The following is a 22,927-nucleotide window of genomic DNA, read 5'->3' as shown; positions in this document are numbered from 1 at the left end:
GACATTACACGGTAATACTGTTTGTTGGCATTATGCGCATATGTAATGAGATGCTCATAACATATGCACTGTGCTATCATAGCTACTGCTTGAGTCCTATATACCGGTTCAGAGCCGTTCACACTGCATAAAAAACGGCTCTGAACCGTGTAGGACTCTGCTTTTTACCTGTTTGCAAATACCGGTTATTTGTAACCGGTAAATGCAGACTGATGTTTTCACACTGCAGCTCTAACCATTTTAAAAAGCTAAAAAAATCTGTAATAAACCGGTTAAGAGCTGCAGTGTGAAAGGGGTATTATACTATTTGTTGACATTATGCGGTTATACCGTTTGTTGACATTACGTGGTTATACTGTTTGTTGACATTACACAGTTATACTGTTTGTTGACATTACACAGTTATACTGTTTGTTGACATCACACGGTTAAGGTGCGTACACACAGGGGTGATATTGTCTGAAATCGCTGTGAATATGGTCGCTGAGTGACCATATTGCCAGTGATTTGGAGTGCTGCTGGCGTTAAATCGCCACCTGTGCGCACCCGTGTGTACCCCAAATGGTCGCAGGAGCATGCTCCTGCAATCAGCGGCTTCCCTCGGCGCTGAGCAAGAGGTCAGCGCTTCTGCTCCCCCCCCCTTCCCCGTGACGGCTACTGCTGCTCCCTCTCTCTCCCCCTCGCCCCGTGACAGCAGCAGCGTGAGCATCTGCTGCTCCCTCCTCATCCCTTCGGATCTCTTCCCCCCCCCCGCCCGTGTCAGTAGCAGTGTCTCCTTTTCATCGCTGTTGAAAAGGAGACACTGAGCGATATGAATGCTGGCGATATATTGCTAGCAATATATCGCCAGCAATCATATCGCCCCGTGTGTACACTGCATTGTACTATTTGTTGACATTACGCAGTTATACTGTTTGCTGACATTACACAGTTATACCGTTTGTTGACATTACGCGGTTTTACCGTTTGTTGACATTACGCGGTTTTACCGTTTGTTGACATTACGCGGTTATACAGTTTGTTGACATTACACAGTTATGCTGTTTGTTGACATTGAGCGGTTATACTGTTTGTTGACATTACACAGTTATACTGTTTGTTGACATTGAGCGGTTATACTGTTTGTTGACATTACGCGGTTATACCGTTGGTTGACATTACGCGGTTATACCGTTGGTTGACATTACGCGGTTATACCGCTGGTTGACATTACGCGGTTATACCGTTGGTTGACATTACGCGGTTATACTGTTGGTTGACATTACGCGGTTATACTGTTTGTTGACATTACGCGGTTATACTGTTGACATTATGCAGTTATACTGTTTGTTGACATTACGCGGTTATACTGTTTGTTGACATTACGCAGTTATACAGTTTGTTGACATTATGCAGTTATACCGTTTGTTGACATTACGCAGTTATACTGATTGTTGACATTATGCAGTTATACCGTTTGTTGACATTACGCGGTTATACTGTTGACATTACGCAGTTATACCGTTTGTTGACATTATGCAGTTATACTGTTTATTGACATTACACTGTTTATCATTACAAAGTTCTAACTATTTGCACATATTTGGGTCCTCTGCACTAACTTCCATGGATAATTGATCTCATACGGTGTTTTATCTTTTTTTTTTTTAAATATTAAATTTTTATTGGGTCGGCAGAAGATAGACATGTACATAGCGGTAACAGAGGTAAAACAGTGAATCTAACATAAAGTTGTTAAACACTAGTTCCACTAATTCAGCTGTCTGTCTTACACTCTAATTAATACTGGTTGAATTAAACTGCGCCCCAAAAAAATTACTGTTGGAATAACAATGAAAGAAGAGAGTCTAGTGGAGAGAGAAGGGAGGGATAGAAGAAAGATAAAGGGCAGAAGGGAGGGAGACAGACACACAAGGGGGCGGGAAGGGTATATATAAGCACAGGATGGTGACGTTGCATGGTACATTGTAGATTGTAAACATGTGCCTGTTAGCATTTTGGCAGGAGAGGTGGTGAGAGAAATGCGGTGTCGTCCCAAGTCACGCTAGAGGAGACTGATAGGCCCTGAGATTCTCTAAAATCCATCCATTTAAGCCATTTCAGGTGTATTGAGGAGGCTGACGAGGAGTAGCGGACATTTGACGTCTCATAAAGAAAATGTGTGTGCACCTTGTTGATAACGCCTCGTATCAAAGGGGTTTCTGCCGATTTCCATAGGAGCCCTATAGCGGCTTTCGCTGCAATCAAGATATGTTTTAGGATGTAGAGGTCACCTCCCGTAACCACACTGGTGTAATGGAGCAATGCTGTAATGGGTTCTAGCTGAATCGTGTACTTCATCACTTTCCCGATCAGGGAGGATATTTCCTCCCAGAAGGGCCTAATGAGGGGGCATTGCCAGAATATGTGCAGAATAGACCCAGTATCCCCGCATCCTCTCCAACATAGATGTGAGACTTCGGGCCAAATAGCGTGGAGGCGGAGGGGGGTGAAATAGGCCCTATGGCACAACTTAAAAAACATCTCTGAGTGTAGTAGACATTTGGACATTTTAAACCCTGAATGTAGGATAGAGTCCCAAGTTTCCTCGTCTAGTGTGATATTAAGGTCAGACTCCCACTTAAGCTGGGCGGGGAGTTTCCCTTGTTTCGTAGATGATATCAGGTGATTATACCATCTGGAAATTCCCCCTTTATGTGAGCCATTCTGTAATCTGGAGGCGATGAGGGTGGGGGTTGGCAGGAAGGGGTCCGTGCCCTCCCTTAGGGCGGATAACCAGTGTCTAATTTGTAAATACTTGAAGAAATCGCTCTTGGGAAGCCCGAACCTCTCCCGCAGCTCTGAGAATTGTATCAGAGACCCCCCTTGGACCATATGTCCCAGGTCTGTAATGCCAGCGTTAATCCATACATCCAAATTTAGGTTGGGGATCATTTTTGTAATAGCTGGGAGGGAGAGGTTGGAGCTTGGAAGGGCAATCTCTCTCACATATCCTGAAATTCTGGCCCACACCTCCAATGTCGCCCTTGTGGCCATACAAAGCTCCGGTTTTCCGGGAATGTTTTTAATGGGGAGCCAGAACATGTCAGTAAGAGGGAATTGATTCGCCATGGTTTGTTCGATTAAAACCCAGGGTTTTGGGTTCTGAGTGTTAAACCAGTCCCCAGCTTGGCTCAGAAGACAGGCCTGTCGGTATGTTTCTAAGTCGGGGTATCCTGCTCCTCCCAGGTTCTTAGGTAGAGCCATGGTTTTCCTTGATACTCTCGGTTTTGACCCCTTCCATATATATTTAGTGAATAGTGCGTTAAGTTTACAGAATAACGACTTGGGGAGGTTTCTGGGGATCGCGCGAAATAGGTATAGCAGCTTAGGGAGCAGAATCATTTTGGACGCCGCCAGTCTGCCCAGCCATGAAATTTCATGAAGGGACCATTCCTTAATAAGTTTTTGAAAGGCGTTTATGAGCGGGTTAAAATTACACTCTATTACGAGAGCGTCTCTTGCGACTTGGACCCCCAAGTATTTAATGGCTCTCTCCTGCCAGGCGTACCTATATGCATCTTTAAGACGAGCTACTGTGGCTAAAGGGATATTTACCGGTAGGGCCTCTGTTTTGTTTGTGTTCAATTTATAATAAGAGACCGCCGAGTAAGCGTCTAATACTTTATGCACCGCTGGTAGGGATTTCTCTGGTTGCAAGAGGCATAGAAGAACATCGTCTGCGAATAAGCAGATCTTGTGGGAGGTGCTCCCAATCTGCGGGCCTAGGATATGGTCATCTGTTCTGATTCTAACTGCTAGGGGCTCCATCGCGAGAACGAAGATTAACGGGGAGAGGGGGCACCCCTGTCTGGTACCGTTGGATATTGGGAAACTGGAAGAGAGGCATCCATTAACGAACACCCTCGCAGACGGGTGGGAGTAAAGGGCAAATATTGAGTCTAGGAATCTGCCTCCCAAACCAAAGCGCTTCAGCACTTCTTTTAAATAGCCCCAATGAAGTCGGTCAAACGCCTTCTCGGCGTCTAGTGACAGCAGCAGTAGGGGGGATTTAGTCCGGTCGCACCCCTCCAGCACATTGAACACTCTACGGGTATTGTCCGGGGCCCGTCTCCCCGGCACAAAGCCCACCTGGTCCCCCCCCACCAGGAATGGGAGGAGGGGGGCCAGTCTGTTTGCCAGCAGCTTGGCGTATAGTTTTAAGTCCGTATTTAACAGTGCAATAGGTCTATAGTTTTGGACCGAGGTGGGCGGTTTACCGGGCTTAGGGATGGTCACAATCCGGGCCTCTAACATTTCTCTGGGGAATACTCCCGACCGGGAGGCCTCGTTGAAGACGCTGGTCAATACGGTGTTTTATCTTGTAATTTGGGTTGTAGACAGATGTATTGTAGTTGGTTCATGTTTTGTTTATTACATACATATATACAGTGCATATATTTCTGTATCTACATTTCAACATTGTCCAAGTTGAACATCAAATTATTTTTTAAAATAATAAAAAATAAATACAGAATTTAAAAAAGAAGCCGTCGTAAATGTGCTCAACCTATTTATAACCTGTTCTCTGGGATATTGCAATGTAGCTGTACCAAGTAAATCCCGGGGAAATGGCCTGCTAAATTGAGTGGAAGCATAAATATGGCAGTCAACAATGAATGACCCGGTTCGGGTAAGTGTCCTCTTGTACAGTGGCGGGGAGTCCATAGACAATCCTACAGCAGCAGGGTAACGAGGGGATCTGGTCTCTGTGACAGCGGGCGGCGTTGGATGGAGAGGACACCAGCTGGGAGGACAGGCCAGGTTCAGGTAAGCAGGCTCACACCTCTGCCGGCACTCAGCCTATGCAGCCCTAAATGTTACTGGGTAGTCATGGTGGAATTCGCATTAGCCAAAGGGCCAGTTGTTCAACTCACCTGGACACTTAGGTGAGGACATGGCACGTGTAGTGACAATCCCAGAGCACAGGAGCAGTGCTGGCGGCTGGAATAATGTCCCAACAAGCCAGCGATGGTGCAGGGTGCTAGCGCACAGACCCTGATGCTGTGATGGGGAGCGCTATAGTGTTCACCACAGATGGATCACTCCTCCCCTGGCCACTCCCAACTCTGCACACAGCCAATAGGGATTCAGCTGCTAGCATACACAGCCAGGCTGCGACTTGTAGTCCAAAATTCCTGGGCTTAGACTGTGCGGAAGTGGCGGTATGCCATACCGGTGTATATACTTTGAATGGCAAGTAAGATAGGTTATAACAGTAGCAGCAACAGGTACAGAATATCAGGATAGCACAGAGGGAAGGGAGGGGCTTATACTGTCTAGGCCTAGGTCCTTCTGCACTGCACTCCGCTGTATAGACCCTTCCCCATGATTTAGTACAGTGCAGATAGAAGGGAACATAAGCATGGAGATACATAGGAGCTGTATGACCACATATTACTGCTGTATCAGTGAGAACTTGCAGACATAGAGGATGCTGGGCTGGAAGCTTACATGGTCTGGTGGAGATATGAGGACGCTGACATTTGCTGGACACAAACAGATCGGCAGTGACAAGAGCTGACAATCACTGGGCTGTGTATTACTTCTGCAGTGTCCTCACAATGGGGGTTATTCTAGTCCATTCTTTCTGACAAAATCCTTCTTAGATGGACAAAACCATGTGCACCGCGGGTGGGGCAGATGTAACTTGTGCAGAGAGAATTAGATTTGGGTGGGGTTTTACTTCAAAGTGAGATCTATATTGAAGTGTAAAATCATGCCGTCAGTATTTTCCCTGCACAGAAACAAAATAACTCACCCAAATCTAATTCTCTCTGCACATGTTACATCTGCCCCCCTGCAGTGCACATGGTTTTGTCCATCTAAGAAGGATTTTGTCAGAAAGAATGAACTAGAATAAACCCCAATATACTGACATTTATTATCAAAAAAACACCATTAGTTGCTTATTTCTCCTAAAAAAACAACAATTTTCTCCACAAATTTACTTCAATGTCAAGACAGAGAAAAGAAAGTGAAGATTTTATTGTTTGTCCCCACCAGGAAGAAATACTTCCCATAATCCACCATTCTACAACAGCATAAGCTGGATTCTACCCATACAGTTCCAGAGTGTCTGTGTAAATGGTCCTGCCTGTTCTCTGTTACGTGTGTGACTGACATGGATAACATGTAGACACTTCTGTAACACTAGGGTCTGTCAGTAATGTGGTGAGTGGGGCAGATATATACATACTATGAGTTTCACCTGAGTGACCTTTTCCAGGCCTGATGAAGGATCACTCATACTGGGGCAGATGTATTAAGCCTTAACAAGAGATAAAAGCAAGGGTGATAAAGAGAGATGAACATCCAGCCAATCACCTGCTAACTGCCACGTTACAGGCTGTGTTTGAAAAAAGTCAGTAAGGAGCTGATTGGCTGGGCATTTATCTCTATCTACTAGATTGCAAGCTCTTCAGAGCAGGGCCCTCTTCCCTCCTGTTGTCTACGCCCTCTTCTCTTCACATTTTACTCACAGCTCTACTATACTCAAACAATCAGTGTCCATCTTTGACTACCAGCCCCTAGTAGTATGTATCAAGTCCTCACTACCTACATTTAAGCTGTAATGTGTATTGAACTGTGGCATTTATTTACTGTAAGTTTGGTCTCCCTGTACTGTTCCTTTGTACGGCGCTGCGAAACACTTGTGGCGCCTTATAAATAAAACTATAATAATAATCACCCATGCATTTATCTCTTGTTAAGGCTTAATACAACTGCCCCAATGTTACTGGTTGTTACAACCCTGTTGTATGTCAGATCATAGTAATGATATACTCCTGTGTGAATACTGAGGGTTAACAAGACTGGATATGTATGTCAAACATTTCTCAAACTCAGAGCATTGATATGGCCTCACCTGTGTGACTTCTCTGATGTGTAACAAGATGTGATTTCTGTTTAAAACATTTCCCACACTCAGAGCATAGAAATGGTTTCTCTCCTGTGTGATTTTTCTTATGTCTATCAAGTTCTGATTTGTAACTATAATATTTCTCGCACTCCGAGCATGGAAATAGTTTCTCACCTGTATGAATTCTCTGATGTCTGACAAGAAATGATTTCCGTGTAAAACATTTCCCACACTCAGAACAAGGAAATGGTTTCTCACCAGTATGGCTTTGCTGATGTCTAACAAGGTCTGGTTTGCATGTAAAACATTTCTCACACTCAGAGCATGGAAATGGTTTCTCACCTGTGTGACTTCTTTGATGACTAACGAGTTCTGATTTGCATCTAAAATGTTTCGGGCACTCAGAGCATGGAAATGGCATGTCAGCTGTGTGACTTCTTTGATGTCTCACAAGTACAGATTTGCATGTAAAACATTTCTCGCACTCAGAGCATGGAAATGGTTTCTCACTTGTGTGAATTCTCTGATGTGTAACAAGTTCTAATTTGCGGTTAAAACATTTCCCACACTCTGAACATGGAAATGGTCGCTCACCTCTGTGACTTCTCTGATGTGTAACAAGATTTGATTTATGCGTAAACCATTTCCCACACTCAGAGCATGGAAATGGCCTCTCTCCTGTGTGACATCTCTGATGTGTAACAAGATTTGACTTGCGTGTAAAACATTTCCCACACACAGAGCATGGAAATGGTTTCTCACCTGTATGAATTCTCTGATGTCTAACAAGAAATGACTTCTGTGTAAAACATTTCCCACACTCAGAGCATTTAAATGACCTCTCACCTCTGAGACTTCTCTGATGTGTAACAATATGTGGTTTATATGTTACACATTTTCCACCCTCAGAACAGGGACATTTTGTATCACGTGTATGATCTGCACAATGTGTAACAAAAGCTGAGGTATTAGAACAGATATCACGATTAGAGGGATCAGATGATATATCAGCACTGGGAGGTACTGGATGTATATTTGGGGGACTGGGGATGTCTCCTGGAGAGTCTTGTGTGATGTGATCTTCTAGTTTAGTATCAGCAGACAAGATGCGATCTTCCTCCAGGACATCCCTGCTTGTGTCTCTCCCTGCTGGAGATAATATAACTATTATTATTATGCCCAGGTCTTTATACAGTGTACACACATAACTCCACCCTACAGAGATTATATAGTAATTCCCATCAGTCCCTGCCCCAGTGGTGCTAACACTCTGTATTCCCAGACAGCATTGCTCACCACTACATCACCGTGTCACTATGATGTCATCATTATGTCAGCCGGTGACATTGCTGAACCACAATATCCATCCAGACTGCCCTCATACGTAAATACAGGAAACTTGTAGGCACAACTGTGTCCCCACTACACAAAGTGCTCCAGGTGGTTATATATACATATAGATCTATATATCTAGAGTGGTGCTCCGCCACGCTCCCTGAGCCACAGGACAAGTAACCCCAGCTGCCTCAGCCCCATCTCCCAAGTGCGTGACAAGAAGCCTTCAACTCTGTCTCATGGCGTCCACAAGAGAGTTCCAGGTTATTCACAGCTTAGATTAGAAGGCGTCCCGAGTCACGGCCGGTGCGGCTGTCCCTACATTCAGTCCGAAAGCGCTCGCCACTGTGGGGACTTTTACAAAGATTGGGTGTAGTATGTATTAATGTGTTATTACTCTGGTATCTGTGTGTGCCAGCAGGCCCGTTAATGCCCCGCATGCTGGGACTTGTAGTTCCCCAAGTACCTGCATGTTACACTTGACAGCATTGCATGGATCACACTGGCACTCCGTACATATTTGGAGGCTGTGACCGGACGCCTTCCCTTACGCTCTGGCTACGCCCTTCGGGTCCACAGATAGCGGTTCCGGTTATCGCTGCCACCACCAGACTCCTCCTACGTGGCGTCTGGAACCACGGTTACCTCAGGCCCAAATGCTGGCACAGGAGTACTACCTGCTGGAGTGTGTGTGCGTCGACAGACTGCTGACACACCCCCTGGCGTTGATTGGTTCCCCACCCTGCATGTATATCCCCAACTGTGACATACCTAATCCCAAACCTCCCCCACCCTGCATGTCTATCCCCAACTGTGACACACCTTATCCCAAACCACCCAACCCTCCCCCACCCTGCATGTCTATCCCCAACTGTGACACACCTTATCCCAAACCACCCAACCCTCCCCCACCCTGCATGTCTATCCCCAACTGTGACATACCTAATCCCAAACTACCTGACCCTCTACCACCCTAATCACAAACTTTAAGAAAAGCAAATAAAGAACATAAAGTGAGAGGGAAAAGTATAATAGGGGCTGATGGCTCCTGATGTAGGAGATACACCAGAGAGTGTGGGAAGGAGACTGGTCAGATCTCTGGGCTGGTAACACACAGTGACATGATGTGAGGGGGAGAGCAGGAGTATAATAGGGGCTGGTGGCTCCTGATGTATGAGATACACCAGAGAGTGTGGGGAGGAGACTGGTCAGATCTCTGGGCTGGTAACACACAGTGACATGATGTGAGGGGGAGAGCAGGAGCATAATAGGTTCTGATGGCTCCTGATGTATGATATACACCAGAGAGTGTGGGGAGGAGACTGGTCAGATCTCTGGGCTGGTAACACACAGTGACATGATGTGAGGGGAGAGCAGGAATATAATAGGGGCTGATGGCTCCTGATGTATGAGATACACCAGAGAGTGCGGGGAGGAGACTGGTCAGATCTCTGGGCTGGTAACACACAGTGACATGATGTGAGGGGAGAGCAGGAGTATAATAGGGGCTGATGGCTACTGATGTATGAGATACACCAGAGAGTGCGGGGAGGAGACTGGTCAGATCTCTGGGCTGGTAACACACAGTGACATGATGTGAGGGGAGAGCAGGAGTATAATAGGGGCTGATGGCTCCTGATGTATGAGATACACCAGAGAGTGTGGGGAGGAGACTGGTCAGATGTCTGGGCTGGTAACACACAGTGACATGATGTGAGGGGAGAGCAGGAGTATAATAGGGGCTGGTGGCTCCTGATGTATGAGATACACCAGAGAGTGTGGGGAGGAGACTGGTCAGATCTCTGGGCTGGTAACACACCGTGACATGATGTGAGGGGAGAGCAGGAGTATAATAGGGGTTGATGGCTCCTGATGTACGAGATACACCAGAGAGTGTGGGGAGGAGACTGGTCAGATCTCTGGGCTGGTAACACACAGTGACATGATGTGAGGGGGAGAGCAGGAGTATAATAGGGGCTGATGGTTCCTGATGTATGATATACACCAGAGAGTGTGGGGAGGAGACTGGTCAGATCTCTGGGCTGGTAACACACAGTGACATGATGTGAGGGGGAGAGCAGGAGTATAATAGGGGCTGGTGGCTCCTGATGTATGAGATACACCAGAGAGTGTGGGGAGGAGACTGGTCAGATCTCTGGGCTGGTAACACACAGTGACATGATGTGAGGGGAGAGCAGGAGTATCATAGGGGCTGATAGCTCCGGGATCCCCCACTGGGCAGACATTAGTCTCTACTGACAGAGAAGGATGTAGGACTAGTGATTGGTTTACTGACTGAAGAATATGGGACTCTTAATAAGTTTTTATTACTCACCTATGCTGATCTCTGTAGAGATTTTCTCCTTCTTACACTGCTGATCACCTGGTACATATATTTCTTCTTCTCCCTCTGTATCTTCTACCTTAATATCAGTCACATCCGTCTCTTCTCCTTCTGGATCTTCTGCCTTAATATCAGTCACATCCGTCTCTTCTTCTCCTTCTGGATCTTCTGCCTTAATATCAGTCACATCGGTCTCTTCTTCTCCCTCTGTATCTTCTGCCTTAATATCAGTCACATCGGTCTCTTCTTCTCCCTCTGTATCTTCTACCTTAATATCAGTCACATCCGTCTCTTCTTCTCCCGCTGTATCTTCTGCCTTAATATCAGTCACATCCGTCTCTTCTTCTCCCTCTGTATCTTCTACCTTAATATCAGTCACATCCGTCTCTTCTTCTCCCTCTGTATCTTCTACCTTAATATCGGTCACATCCGTCTCTTCTCCCTCTGTATCTTCAGCCTTAATATCAGTCACATCCTTCTCGTCTTCTCCCTCTGTATCTTCTACCCTAATGTTAATCATATTGTCTTCATCCTATATAAAGCAGCAATAAAATACATTTTGGAATTCAGTAATAGATTAAATAATACAAATATTTGGATGTAATCTGTTTTTCTAACAATCATATAGTGACAGTCACTTTGGTATATTGGGGAGACCCTAAATCCCACCTACCTTATCGTCCTGTGGGGTCCTGTGAGTCTCCTTTGTACAGTGCTGGGAACAAAGAGGACAGGGACATCTCTCTGGGGTATCTCTGTTACTGGGCCCATCTGTAGGAGACACGCAGTGACTGAGGACATTGTATATATGTGATTATCCTGGGAATACAGAGGACGGGGACATCTCTCTGGGTTATTTCTGTTACTGGGCCCATCTGTAGGAAACACACAGTGACTGAGGACATGGTATATATGTGATTATCCTGGGAATACAGAGGACGGGGACATCTCTCTGGGGTATCTCTGTTACCGGGCCCATCTGTAGGAGACACACACAGTGACTGAGGACATTGTATATATGTGATTATCCTGGGAATACAGAGGACGGGGACATCTCTCTGGGGTATCTATGTTACTGGCTTCATCTGTAGGAGACACGCAGTGACTGAGGACATGGTATATATGTGATTATCCTGGGAATACAGAGGACAGGGACATCTCTCTGGGGTATCTCTGTTACTGGGCCCATCTGTAGGAGACACACAGTGACTGAGGACATTGTATATATGTGATTATCCTGGGAATACAGAGGACGGGGACATCTCTCTGGGGTATCTCTGTTACTGGGCCCATCTGTAGGAGACACACAGTGACTGAGGACATGGTATATATGTGATTATCCTGGGAATACAGAGGACGGGGACATCTCTCTGGGGTATCTCTGTTACTGGGCCCATCTGTAAGAGACACGCAGTGACTGAGGACATTGTATATATGTGATTATCCTGGGAATACAGAGGACGGGGACATCTCTATGGGGTATCTCTGTTACTGGGCCCATCTGTAAGAGACACGCAGTGACTGAGGACATTGTATATATGTGATTATCCTGGGAATACAGAGGACGGGGACATCTCTCTGGGGTATCTCTGTTACTGGCTTCATCTGTAGGAGACACGCAGTGACTGAGGACATTGTATATATGTGATTATCCTGGGAATACAGAGGACAGGGACATCTCTCTGGGGTATCTCTGTTACTGGGCCCATCTGTAGGAGACACGCAGTGACTGAGGACATGGTATATATGTGATTATCCTGGGAATACAGAGGACAGGGACAACTCTCTGGGGTATCTCTGTTACTGGGCCCATCTGTAGGAGACACGCAGTGACTGAGGACATGGTATATATGTGACTATGCTGGGAATACAGAGGACGGAGACATCTCTCTGGGGTATGTCTGTTACTGGGCCCATCTGTAGGAGACACACAGTGACTGAGGACATGGTATATATGTGATTATCCTGGGAATACAGAGGACGGGGACATCTCTCTGGGATATCTCTGTTACTGGGCCCATCTGTAGGAGACACACAGTGACTGAGGACATGGTATATATGTGATTATCCTGGGAATACAGAGGACGGGGACATCTTTTTGGGGTATCTCTGTTACTGGCTTCATCTGTAGGAGACACGCAGTGACTGAGGACATTGTATATATGTGATTATCCTGGGAATACAGAGGACAGGGACATCTCTCTGGGGTATCTCTGTTACTGGGCCCATCTGTAGGAGACACGCAGTCACTGAGGACATTATATATGTGATTATCCTGGGAATACAGAGGACGGGGACATCTCTCTGGGGTATCTCTGTTACTGGGCCCATCTGTAGGAGACACGCAGTGACTGAGGACATGTATATATGTGATTATCCTGGGAATACAGAGGACGTGGACATCTCTCTGGGGTATTCCTGTTACTGGGCCCATCTGTAGGAGACACACAGTGACTGAGGACATGGTATATATGTGGTTATATAGGGGCCCCCATACCTGCTCTCCTCTATATAATAAATGTCTCCTCTTACCCAGTGATGTGAGGGGCCGGTGATTCTCCATCATCACATCCTTGTAGAGACCCCTGTGTTCCTCCTCTATATACTCCTCCTCCTGCATGGAGAGACAGACAGTGACACCTTACAGGCACCGGACACACACAATGATACATACTATAGAAGAACCTCACAGGTTACCCGGACCCTTAGTGTTATATTATACAATGTAAATAACAAGAGGTGATAACTACTACCTCAGTGTATACAGTCAAAAGGACAGAACGCTGGAGGTATACAGGGCACTGGCCAAGTTTAAAATGTAAAAAAAAACCTTTTTATTAACAACTATTATATAAATACCCACAAAACAACCCATAAAATGGCAAATTACTAGTTATAAAACCTAAAGGAAGAAATAACACAGCACTATATGATGTCACCATATGTGGAAGCTCTGCACCTAATTCTACCACATGGTAGTGACTAAGCCCCTCCTCTAAACATGACCTGCACGTATGTATGTCACATGACGTATAGAGCATTAAGGTTGTGAAGACTACAGTAATCTGTTGTCTGAATATAATATAATAGTCCCGTAATTAGGTCACACTGGGTATAAGCTGCACATTATTGGCCTATGACAGTGGTTCCCAAACTGTGCGCCTAGCCTCCCTGGGGTGCCTCAGACCACTTGCAGGGGTGCCTCGGTTTGGTGGTCCAGAATCGATTCAAATTATTCATGGTCAATGTAATAGGCAAAACCAGAGCTTGTGGCTTCCAGATTTAAAATATGTGGATAAACAGAAGTGAATCCTGTCCCTCACCACATAACTGGACCGAAGGATGAAATATAAAGCACAACTTATTTAATATTGTTTTCTGAAATTCTCGGTAGCAAACTTTGCACCTAGGGGTGCCGTGACAAATATTCTGATAATCTAGGGTGCCGTGATGCAAAAAAGTTTGGGAACCACTGGCCTATGACATAATATATTCCCTGTACAATCATGTGATTTATGCCGTGTTCTCACTGCGGCTTTTACCCGGGGACTGCAGGGACGGACCCCCGTTCTCACTGCAAGGCAATTTCCTGGGTGAAGAAGTACTACCCGGGAATTTGCCTTTAAACACGGGTTTTTTGACAGTATGAACGGGTCAACCCGTGTCTGCATACCCGGATCTCAGACACGGGTAAAAAGAAGGGTTTTACCCGTGTATGAGATCTGGGTATGCAACCCGTTCACACTGCCAAAAATCCCGTGTTAAAAGGCAAATTCCCGGTTCCACATGCTAGACCCGGGAATTTGGCTGCAGTGAGAATGGGGTATTAGTAGTTTTTTATCTTTAATAAATTAAATAAATTAGTAGGCTCTTTATTAGTTGGTTAAGGGGTGTGGGTGTTTTACATAATATACCCCACAACAGAGATAGAGCGCCACTAATATATCCAGTGATAATACGCTATTAAATTAGTGAATACATAATCCATAATATATATTACCTATATCTGGATTATATTAAATAACACTATCCTGGCTCCTGAGTGTTAATATTCCATATTATCAAATAAAGAGCCTACTAAGCCACGGACACATCTCTCACATCCCATAATAACACTCATTAGAGTAAAAAGTAGCAGTTTCCCTGGAAACCTCTGGGCTGTATGCCAAGGCTATTTATACACTCACTGTCAGACGCAGAGAAGAGAATAATATCCCTTTCACACCAAATTCACCGATCCGACCCGGTATTTGGAAAACATTTCCAAGCCAGGTCGGATCCGGGATTTTGGTCGCCTACAACAGTGGTTCTCAACCTCGGTCCTCGGTACCCCCAGCGGTGCAGGTTTTCCAGGTCACCTCACAGATACACAGGTGCACTCAGCCACTGGCACATTTTAAAAGATCACAGTCGGAGCTAATTATTTCCCCTGTGGTTTTCTGAGGAGACCTGCAAAACGTGCACTGTTGGGGGTTCCTGAGGACCGAAGTTGAGAACCACTGGCCTACAACATTTACGGGATTGGCTTCTCAAAATCTCGGTATGTACACATCCAGGGAACAAAGCTTCTAGGATGACTGTGACCGAGGCTCTGATTCTGGTCGCCAGTCCCACGTCTGGGATATCTGCCACCACGGAGCTGCCTCAGATCAGAGCTGCACTGTATACATGCGGCATGGCCCCTTTACATAACTCACCATTTACCAGACCACAAACTATGGGTAATAGGGACACTGGCCTTGTGATTGGGGAATTACTGAGAGCAGGTATTATATGGCATAGTATATATGTCCGATATTAGCCTGGCGCTCACAGGAGCAGTATGAAGCAGGGACATGTTATACTGAATATATGACATGGGGATGAGGGGGAATTATAAAGCGGGCAGTAAGTTATTATACATATAGCCGGTGGGCATTATGAGAGGGGTTTGGGCGATGTGATGTGGTACTGACGCCATGGTTGCACATATGAGGGTATACAGTGCTTATTATTAGGCTAAGAGGTGTGCCTGAAGGGGCAGCATGGGAGTCAGGGAGGTATGAGGGGGGGATGATGATGTGGGAGATGTGCAGCCATTGTGTCGGAGTCCTTAGGCCATGAGGTGGGGGGGGGGGATGGTGGGCCACAGCCACATGGTGCTGGCGTTACACCTTCACGAATTTCTACTGCAATAAAATCTAGTATGTTAGATCTACAACTTGACACATCCCGTGTATACCAGAATAGTGTCTGCCTATTAAAGGAAAATAAAGATCCACGCAGACACGGCTGTATATTAACCAGGTTGTGGTTGGGAATAAAAGCACTGATTACCTTGTACTGACATTTTTGGAGATATTTGACTTGCATAGAATGCACACAGACTCAAGTGTTGTTAATAAAGATATATTTGTATTTAACATACAACAAGATAGCCGATAATCCAGTGTGAGCATATACTGGGTTCCCGATATTATTTACAAAGCCTACAGAGCTATTAATAAGGGAATTATATACCCAGTGCCAGAAATTTAGGAATAAGTGCTAAGGGACTCCGCACGTGCACTTTTTAACATGCACTATAGTCAATATACATTACAAAGTGACTTAATTAGACTGGAAAGGTGGAAAATAGGGTTTAACATTGATAATTGTAAATTACAATCTAAATTGTAAATTATTGTCTCGGTTTCATGTAGTTTGTCATACTTCGCAGCTTTTTAATACATAACCTTAATAAAAGGTATATTTTAGGTCTCTGTTTAAGTTTCTTTTTGGTGCACCATACACATGACAAACCTTTCTCTGTCCTTATCTAATACTAATGGTGAAGAATCCTCTTCTTAATTCAGTACAGAATTTATTTCCCTGGAGCCTCAGTACATGCCCGCGTGTCCTAAGTATAGGCCTGTTACTGACCAATCATCTCCCAGTTCCATAGGATTCCCAATCCTGTATTTGAACATAGGCCAGGGCTTGACAATTTTTTCTAAAATCTAGGAGCCAGGACAAAAGTGTAGGAGCCAGACAAAATAAATTGCTCTTGTGCTGACACCTGATGAGGACGGAGCTGAACTCAGCTATGCGGCAGGTAGTATTCACTCTAGGATTTTTTTTTAAGGCAGGGCACATTATACAGTAATATTGCCCCAGTAGTGCCATGCTGCCAGTAGTGACACAAATATAATTATCCCAATAGTGCCATAGCCATAATTTCTGCAGCATTTTATTTATTTATTAACAGTGTCTTATATAGCGCAGCATATGCCGTTGCACTTTACAAATGAGTCAGTGATAAAACAAACTGGGTATTTACAGATAGTCAAAAGGTAGGAGGGCCTTGCTCGCAAGCTTACAATCGTGATGCGCATATACACACCCGTATAATGCACCCGGCAGTGACACTCGTATAATGCACCCGGCAGTGAATCATAGTGTATAATGCCCCCAGCAGTGACACCAATATAATCCCCCCTGCAGTGACACATACAGTGTATAATGCCCCCAGCAGTGAATCATAGTATATAATGCCCCCAGCAGTGAATCATAGTATATAATGCCCCCAGCAGTGACACCCATATAATCCCCCTGCAGTGACACATACAGTGTATAATGCCCCCAGCAGTGACACAGATGTAGTGCACCAGTAATGCTCACCACCCCGCCCTCTCCTGGTGCTGATGCTCCAAACTTATGTTAGGGGAGAAGCAGAGATTGCCCCGACAGCCATCTGAAATATGGAGCCAGCTTGTTAGCCAATCACTGACCCCGGCACCCGAGCTCCGATTGGCGGGCGAAGCTGCATTAAAATATAGAATACTTACAGCCGGCTGTGTGTCCCCCATGCCGCAGTAAACTGCTTGTCTGTGGCCAGCCATTGCAGATGCCAGTCCCAGCAGAGGGGATCGCCCCGCTGAGGACTCTGTTTAACAAAGTCAGTGCCCTCACTAGGTAGGGGAGCGGGATTCAAATAGCCGGCCCCTGCAGACAGCGCAGGAGCTGGAGCAGTGACTGTTACTGACACCAGCTCCTACGTTGATACCCGCAGCAGTCCGCTCAGCTATGCGGGCAGGGGAGCGGGATTCAAATAGGCGTCCGCAGAAGCTGGAGCAGTGATGGTTACTGACACCAGCTCCTGCGCTAACACCCTCGTGAGGACGGACGGAGCAATGTGCGGGTTGGGAGGGGGGAGGAGGGGTTGGCGCGGAGGTCCGGAATCTCCAGAGTATGCTGAGAGGGGGGCGGGCCAGCCAGCAATACTTACAATTAGCTGGGGGGGGACATCAATGGCTTCCTGCTGCTGGAGACTGAGCTCATCCCTGCTGAGAAGAGGTGTGTCTACTATCCGCGGCTATGTGGCGCAGGCAGGAGCAGGGACACATTGCCGCTGCATCCTACCACCTCAACAAGCGGCAGGCCCCCCCTCTCACTGAATCTAGTCGCCAGATAGTAAAATCTGGTCGCCATGGCGACCTGGCGACCGGGGTTTGTCGAGCCCTGACATAGGCCCTTATTCTGGCTGGTGCGGATATGTCCGCGTGCGTTCGTTCCGCCAATGTTTTGTGTTTGCGCATGTGCAGAGGCATATCTGCGCATGTGCGAAAGGGACATACTTCCAAATTCCGCATGAATTGTTTACTCTACGAACAGGGGGAGGAGAGGGGCGTGAAGGGCTGTTTGGCCTCATTAACATATGCATACGCCCCGCGTTTCATGGGCGTTCCCATGAAAACGCTGGGCGTACGTATGGTAATGCGGCCGTGACGCACGTGTAGGGGACGGACATATGACATTGCCGGATGTCAGCTGCCCGCCCAGATCCCTGCTTTTGCACGGAGAAATGCCCGAGTGGTCTGAGCTTGCGGGAGCTGCCTGACCACTCGGTCCTGCATTCGATGGTCTGCGACCATCGAATGATGGGGGAGGTTCCCAGAGATGGAGGAGGTGTATACATGAGAAATCCACTCGTGCTCCGTGCGGTCAGCGGCTTACCGCATTCAGACGGAGTGAGCGATCCGTACGGAAGGCGGGGTTTAGGACGCACGGTCCTGGCTGAATATTCGGATCCGGCCGCACAGACCAGAATAAGGCCCATAGTAATCATATCGCCTCTCAACCTCCATTTCTCCAGTGAAAACATATTCAACCTGGTTAATCTATCTTTGTATTCTAGTGATCTGAGACCTTTTACTGGCTTAGTCGCCCTTCTCTGCACCTGTTCCAATTCATTTATTTCCTTCTTAAGGTGCGGTGCCTAGAATTGAACACAGTATTCCAAGTGTGGTCTGACCAATACCTTGTAACGAGGCACTATCACATTGGCATCCCTTGAATCCATTCCCCTATTAATGCGTGCCAGTGTCGGGTTTGCACTATTACCCAATTTTTCATCTATGATGACCCCCAAGTCCTTCTCTACAACAGAATTACCTATAACGCCATTTAGCCTATACGTAGCTTGTTCATTTTTGTTCCCATAATGAATTACTTTACAATTATCAATGTTAAACCCTATTTTCCACCTTTCCAGTTTAATGAAGTCACTTTGTAGTGTATTCACATCCTCTCCTGAGTTAATTCCCTTACTCAATTTTGTGTCATCAGCAAATATTGCAGTTTTACTCACTAAGTCACTTCCTTTATCATTAATGAATATATTAAACAAGGTGGGTTCCAATATTGAACTTTGCAGGACTCCACTTTGGACCTTACCCCAGCTAGAAGGTATGCCATTTACCACCACTCTCTGTCCCCGATTGTGCAACCAGTTTTTAATCCAATTACAAATTTTTTCTCCTAACCCTAAATGACCTAGCTTTATAAATAACCTTTTATGAGACACAGTGTCAAAAGCTTTAGCGAAATCCCTGCCCAGCCCCCTACTGACTTTCTCATAGAAGCTAATTAAATAAGTCTGACATGATCTATGTTTGATGAACCCATGCTGAGCCTTACTGATCACTACCTCCTGTTCTAAGAAATTTTGGATACTAGATCTTATTATTCCTTCTAATGTTTTCCCAACAATGGATGTAAAGCTGACTGGTCTATAATTTTCGGTGTTAGGCCCCCCATACATTAGCCCGACTTGTCCTAGGGACAAGTCGGACCCGATTTCCCCGGCAGCTCCCCGGGAGGTTTCCATCATGATAAGGCACTTGATGTGCCAAGTTGTGCATATGATAAATCGCCTTGCGATTTATCATATAAAACTCCCGGGGAGCTGCAGGGGGAGAGCGGGGTGAGGGACACTGGGGAACAACAGGGGGGGAGCCGGGCATTGTAGCTGTCAAATAGGCAGCGGGCGGTGGGGGGGGGGGGCGCTGGAGAGCCGGGCTGGGGACACAGGCAGTGTGCAGCCTCCGGGCGGGGGACGCCAGAGCCAGGCAGGGGGAGAGCGGGCAGCGTCAGCGGTGACAGACGCTGGGGAGGGCGATGCTGGAGAGCCGGGCTGGGGACACAGGCAGCAGCGGGCGGGGGTGGACGCCGGTGAACGGAGCTGGCCGGGCGCAGCATGACCGGGGACGGGGAGAACGCTGCAAAAAAAAAAAAAAAAACATTACAAATGAATTGGAAGCCAGTGATTGGCTGAGAGCTCTCTCAGCCAATTGCTGATTGGCTGAGAGAGCTCTCTCAGCCAATCACTGGCTTCCAATTCATTTGTAATGGTTTTTTTTTTTTCTTGCAGCAATGCAGCGTTCTCCCCGTCCCCGGTCATGCTGCGCCCGGCCAGCTCCGTTCACCGGCGTCCACCCCCGCCCGCTGCTGCCTGTGTCCCCAGCCCGGCTCTCCAGCATCGCCCTCCCCAGCGTCTGTCACCGCTGACGCTGCCCGCTCTCCCCTGCCTGGCTCTGGCGTCCCCCGCCCGGAGGCTGCACATAATATTTAGGAAATCTTATGTGCAGCCGGTCCGACTGCCCGACTCCGATCCGATGCGCACGGGACCGCGCATCGGATCGGGGGGGCTGTCAAACCATGCGATTTGGGCCGATTTCATGGCCCGATTCATCCGAATCGGGTGAAATCGTGCCCAAATCGTATAGTGTATGGGGGCCTTAAGTTTTGCTACCTTTCTTCCATTGTATAACAGGACACCACAGGCCCCTCCCCCTGTATAACAGGACCCACACTCTGCTCCTCCTGTATAACAGGACACCACAGGATGCTCCCCCTGTATAACAGGACACCACAGGATGCTCCCCCTGTATAACAGGACCCACAGGCCGCTACCCCTGTATAACAGGACCCACAGGCTGCTCCCCCTGTAAAACAGGACATCACAGGCTGCTCCCCCTGTAAAACAGGACATCACAGGCTGCTCCCCCTGTAAAACAGGACATCACAGGCTGCTCCCCCTGTATAACAGGACACCACAGCCCACTCCCCCTGTATAACAGGACACCACAGCCCACTCCCCCTGTATAACAGGACACCACAGGATGCTCCCCCTGTATAACAGGACACCACAGGATGCTCCCCCTGTATAACAGGACACCACAGGCCCCTCCCCCTGTATAACAGGACCCACACTCTACTCCTCCTGTATAACATGACACCACAGGATGCTCCCCCTGTATAACAGGACACCACAGCCCACTCCCACTGTATAACAGGACCCACAGTCCGCTCCCCCTGTATAACAGGACACCACAGACTGCTCCCCCTGTAAAACAGGACACCACAGGCCGCTCCCCCTGTATAACAGGACACCACAGCCCACTCCTCCTGTATAATAACACCAGGGCAGCACAATACCATCACCTGCTTCCAGATACAGCAATGTCTTCTCTCGGTCCCCCGTAACTTAGGGCCTTATTCTAGTTCTATACTCTTAGAGGCAAATACCTTCTTAGCTGGACAAAACCATGTGCATTGAAGGTGGGGCAGAGAGAATTAGATTTGGGTGGGGTTTTTCTTCAAAGTGAGATCTATATTGCAGTGTAAAAATAAAGCAGTCAGTATTTTCCCTGCACAGAAACAAAATAACTCACCCAAAGCTAAATCTCTCTGCACATGTTACATCTGCCCCCCTGCAGTGCACATGGTTTTGTCCAGCTAAGAAGGAATTTGCCGCTAAGGGCAGTATTCAATGAGAATTTTGACGATGTGCAGCGAATCCTGTTTAGGATTCGCTGCACATTCGCCACTGCCCGCCAGTATTCAACGAGTCAGGGGCTCACTGCCCCTGACCGGCGAATTTTAACTCCTGCGGCGATGCCGCAGGGAGCCTGAGGACTGCGGCAGGCAGGGAGATGGAAGTCTCCCTGCCTGCCCCAGAACGTTTGTGGGGGGGAGGTGGGCTACCCGGGAGCCAGGCAGCACAGGCTGCCCCCCGGGATAGCCAACAGGGGACCGGGTATTCACTACACCCGATCGTGCATATGTAATGATCGGGAGCAGTGAATATATGAATATCTAATGAGCGGCTCGGCTCCCGGCCCCCTGCTGGCTGCTCTGTGAAAAAAAAAAAAAATATATATATATATATATATATATATATATATTTTTTAATTAAATATATATTCATGTGCTTACAGTACATGAATAAAAATAGCATGCCCCTTCTCAGAATAAAATTCCTGATTTTTTGACACCAAATGTAAAAAACAAAACACTATTTTAAAAGTTCACAATCCACTTCACCATAAAAAGATAGCGATTGCTACTCGGTGAATCATGGCGATAAAAACCTTGAAATGTATTCGCCATCTGGTCATTGAATAGGGTGATTCACCGTTTTAGTCAAAAAATCGCCGTACAGCACGAAAATAGCACAAAATCGCCATAAAACATGGCGAATCAGCCTCATTGAATACTGCCCTAAGAGTGAACAAGAATAAGGCCGTGGCTGCTGGAAGCGAGAGGCCTCAGGTAAGATCAGCTTGGTCTTCACTCACACAGGAGACATTAGTTATGGAGACCTACTAGTCATATTTCCAGCATGGAATCTATCAGCTACCATTATACTGCAGCCTGTGTGAGTAGAACAGCAGCTCCCCTGTAAGTGCCCTTATGGCTCACACCCAGCAATCACTACTATGCTGTTACTAGCAGTATAATACCTGGGGTCACCTGGTGCCAGCTGCAGCACTCTCCCTCCTGCCTGCCATGCACACCAGGAAGGGACGTTTCCCTGGTTACACAGCTCCTCCCACTCTGCCCCACACAGGAAATACATTATCGCTACAGCCGCGGGGGAGTCTGGGAGCTGAGTACATACCACAAGAACATTCCCGCCGCTGTATTAGGAGTCGGACACTGGGACATCACTGCCGGACTGATAGAAGAGGTAATTACAAGTGGGAGAATGTATAGAGAGAGTTATGTGATGTGCGGTCACCGGTAGCTGATTCTATGCTGTATGT

The 22,927-nt window shown here is 46.9% G+C and overlaps 2 protein-coding genes across 2 annotated transcripts in view; one reads left to right on the top strand and one right to left on the bottom strand.

The window, feature by feature from the left end:
* Positions 1–22,927, top strand: part of LOC146007459 (uncharacterized) — a 606,258-nt gene that overhangs the window by 557,902 nt on the left and 25,429 nt on the right. The window lies entirely within an intron of this gene.
* On the bottom strand, positions 1,666–22,714 carry LOC146007464 (uncharacterized). The gene is made up of 5 exons (XM_083145836.1): positions 22,635–22,714; positions 13,113–13,194; positions 11,254–11,351; positions 10,572–11,112; positions 1,666–8,050 (listed from the first exon to the last, which is right to left on the bottom strand). Exons 2-5 carry the CDS (start codon positions 13,144–13,146, stop codon positions 6,885–6,887), a joined length of 1,839 nt encoding a protein of 612 aa, XP_083001962.1. The 5' UTR covers positions 13,147–13,194; positions 22,635–22,714; the 3' UTR covers positions 1,666–6,884.

Source organism: Crinia signifera, chromosome 6 (genome assembly GCF_055691185.1).
Source record: "Crinia signifera chromosome 6, ASM5569118v1, whole genome shotgun sequence".
Taxonomy (NCBI): Eukaryota; Metazoa; Chordata; class Amphibia; order Anura; family Myobatrachidae; genus Crinia; species Crinia signifera.
The sequence above is the reverse complement of the archived record's forward strand: the minus strand, read 5'-3'. Positions and strand labels throughout refer to the sequence as shown.

Bases quoted from the DNA above. Each gene is read 5' to 3' on its own strand.
- LOC146007464 (XM_083145836.1), bottom strand. From the start codon at position 13,146: ATGATGGAGAATCACCGGCCCCTCACATCACTGG. The intron at 11,352-13,112 runs GTAAGAGGAGAC...TGTCTCCTACAG, and splicing joins CCGGCCCCTCACATCACTGG to ATGGGCCCAGTAACAGAGAT. The intron at 11,113-11,253 runs GTAGGTGGGATT...TGCTTTATATAG, and splicing joins GGACCCCACAGGACGATAAG to GATGAAGACAATATGATTAA.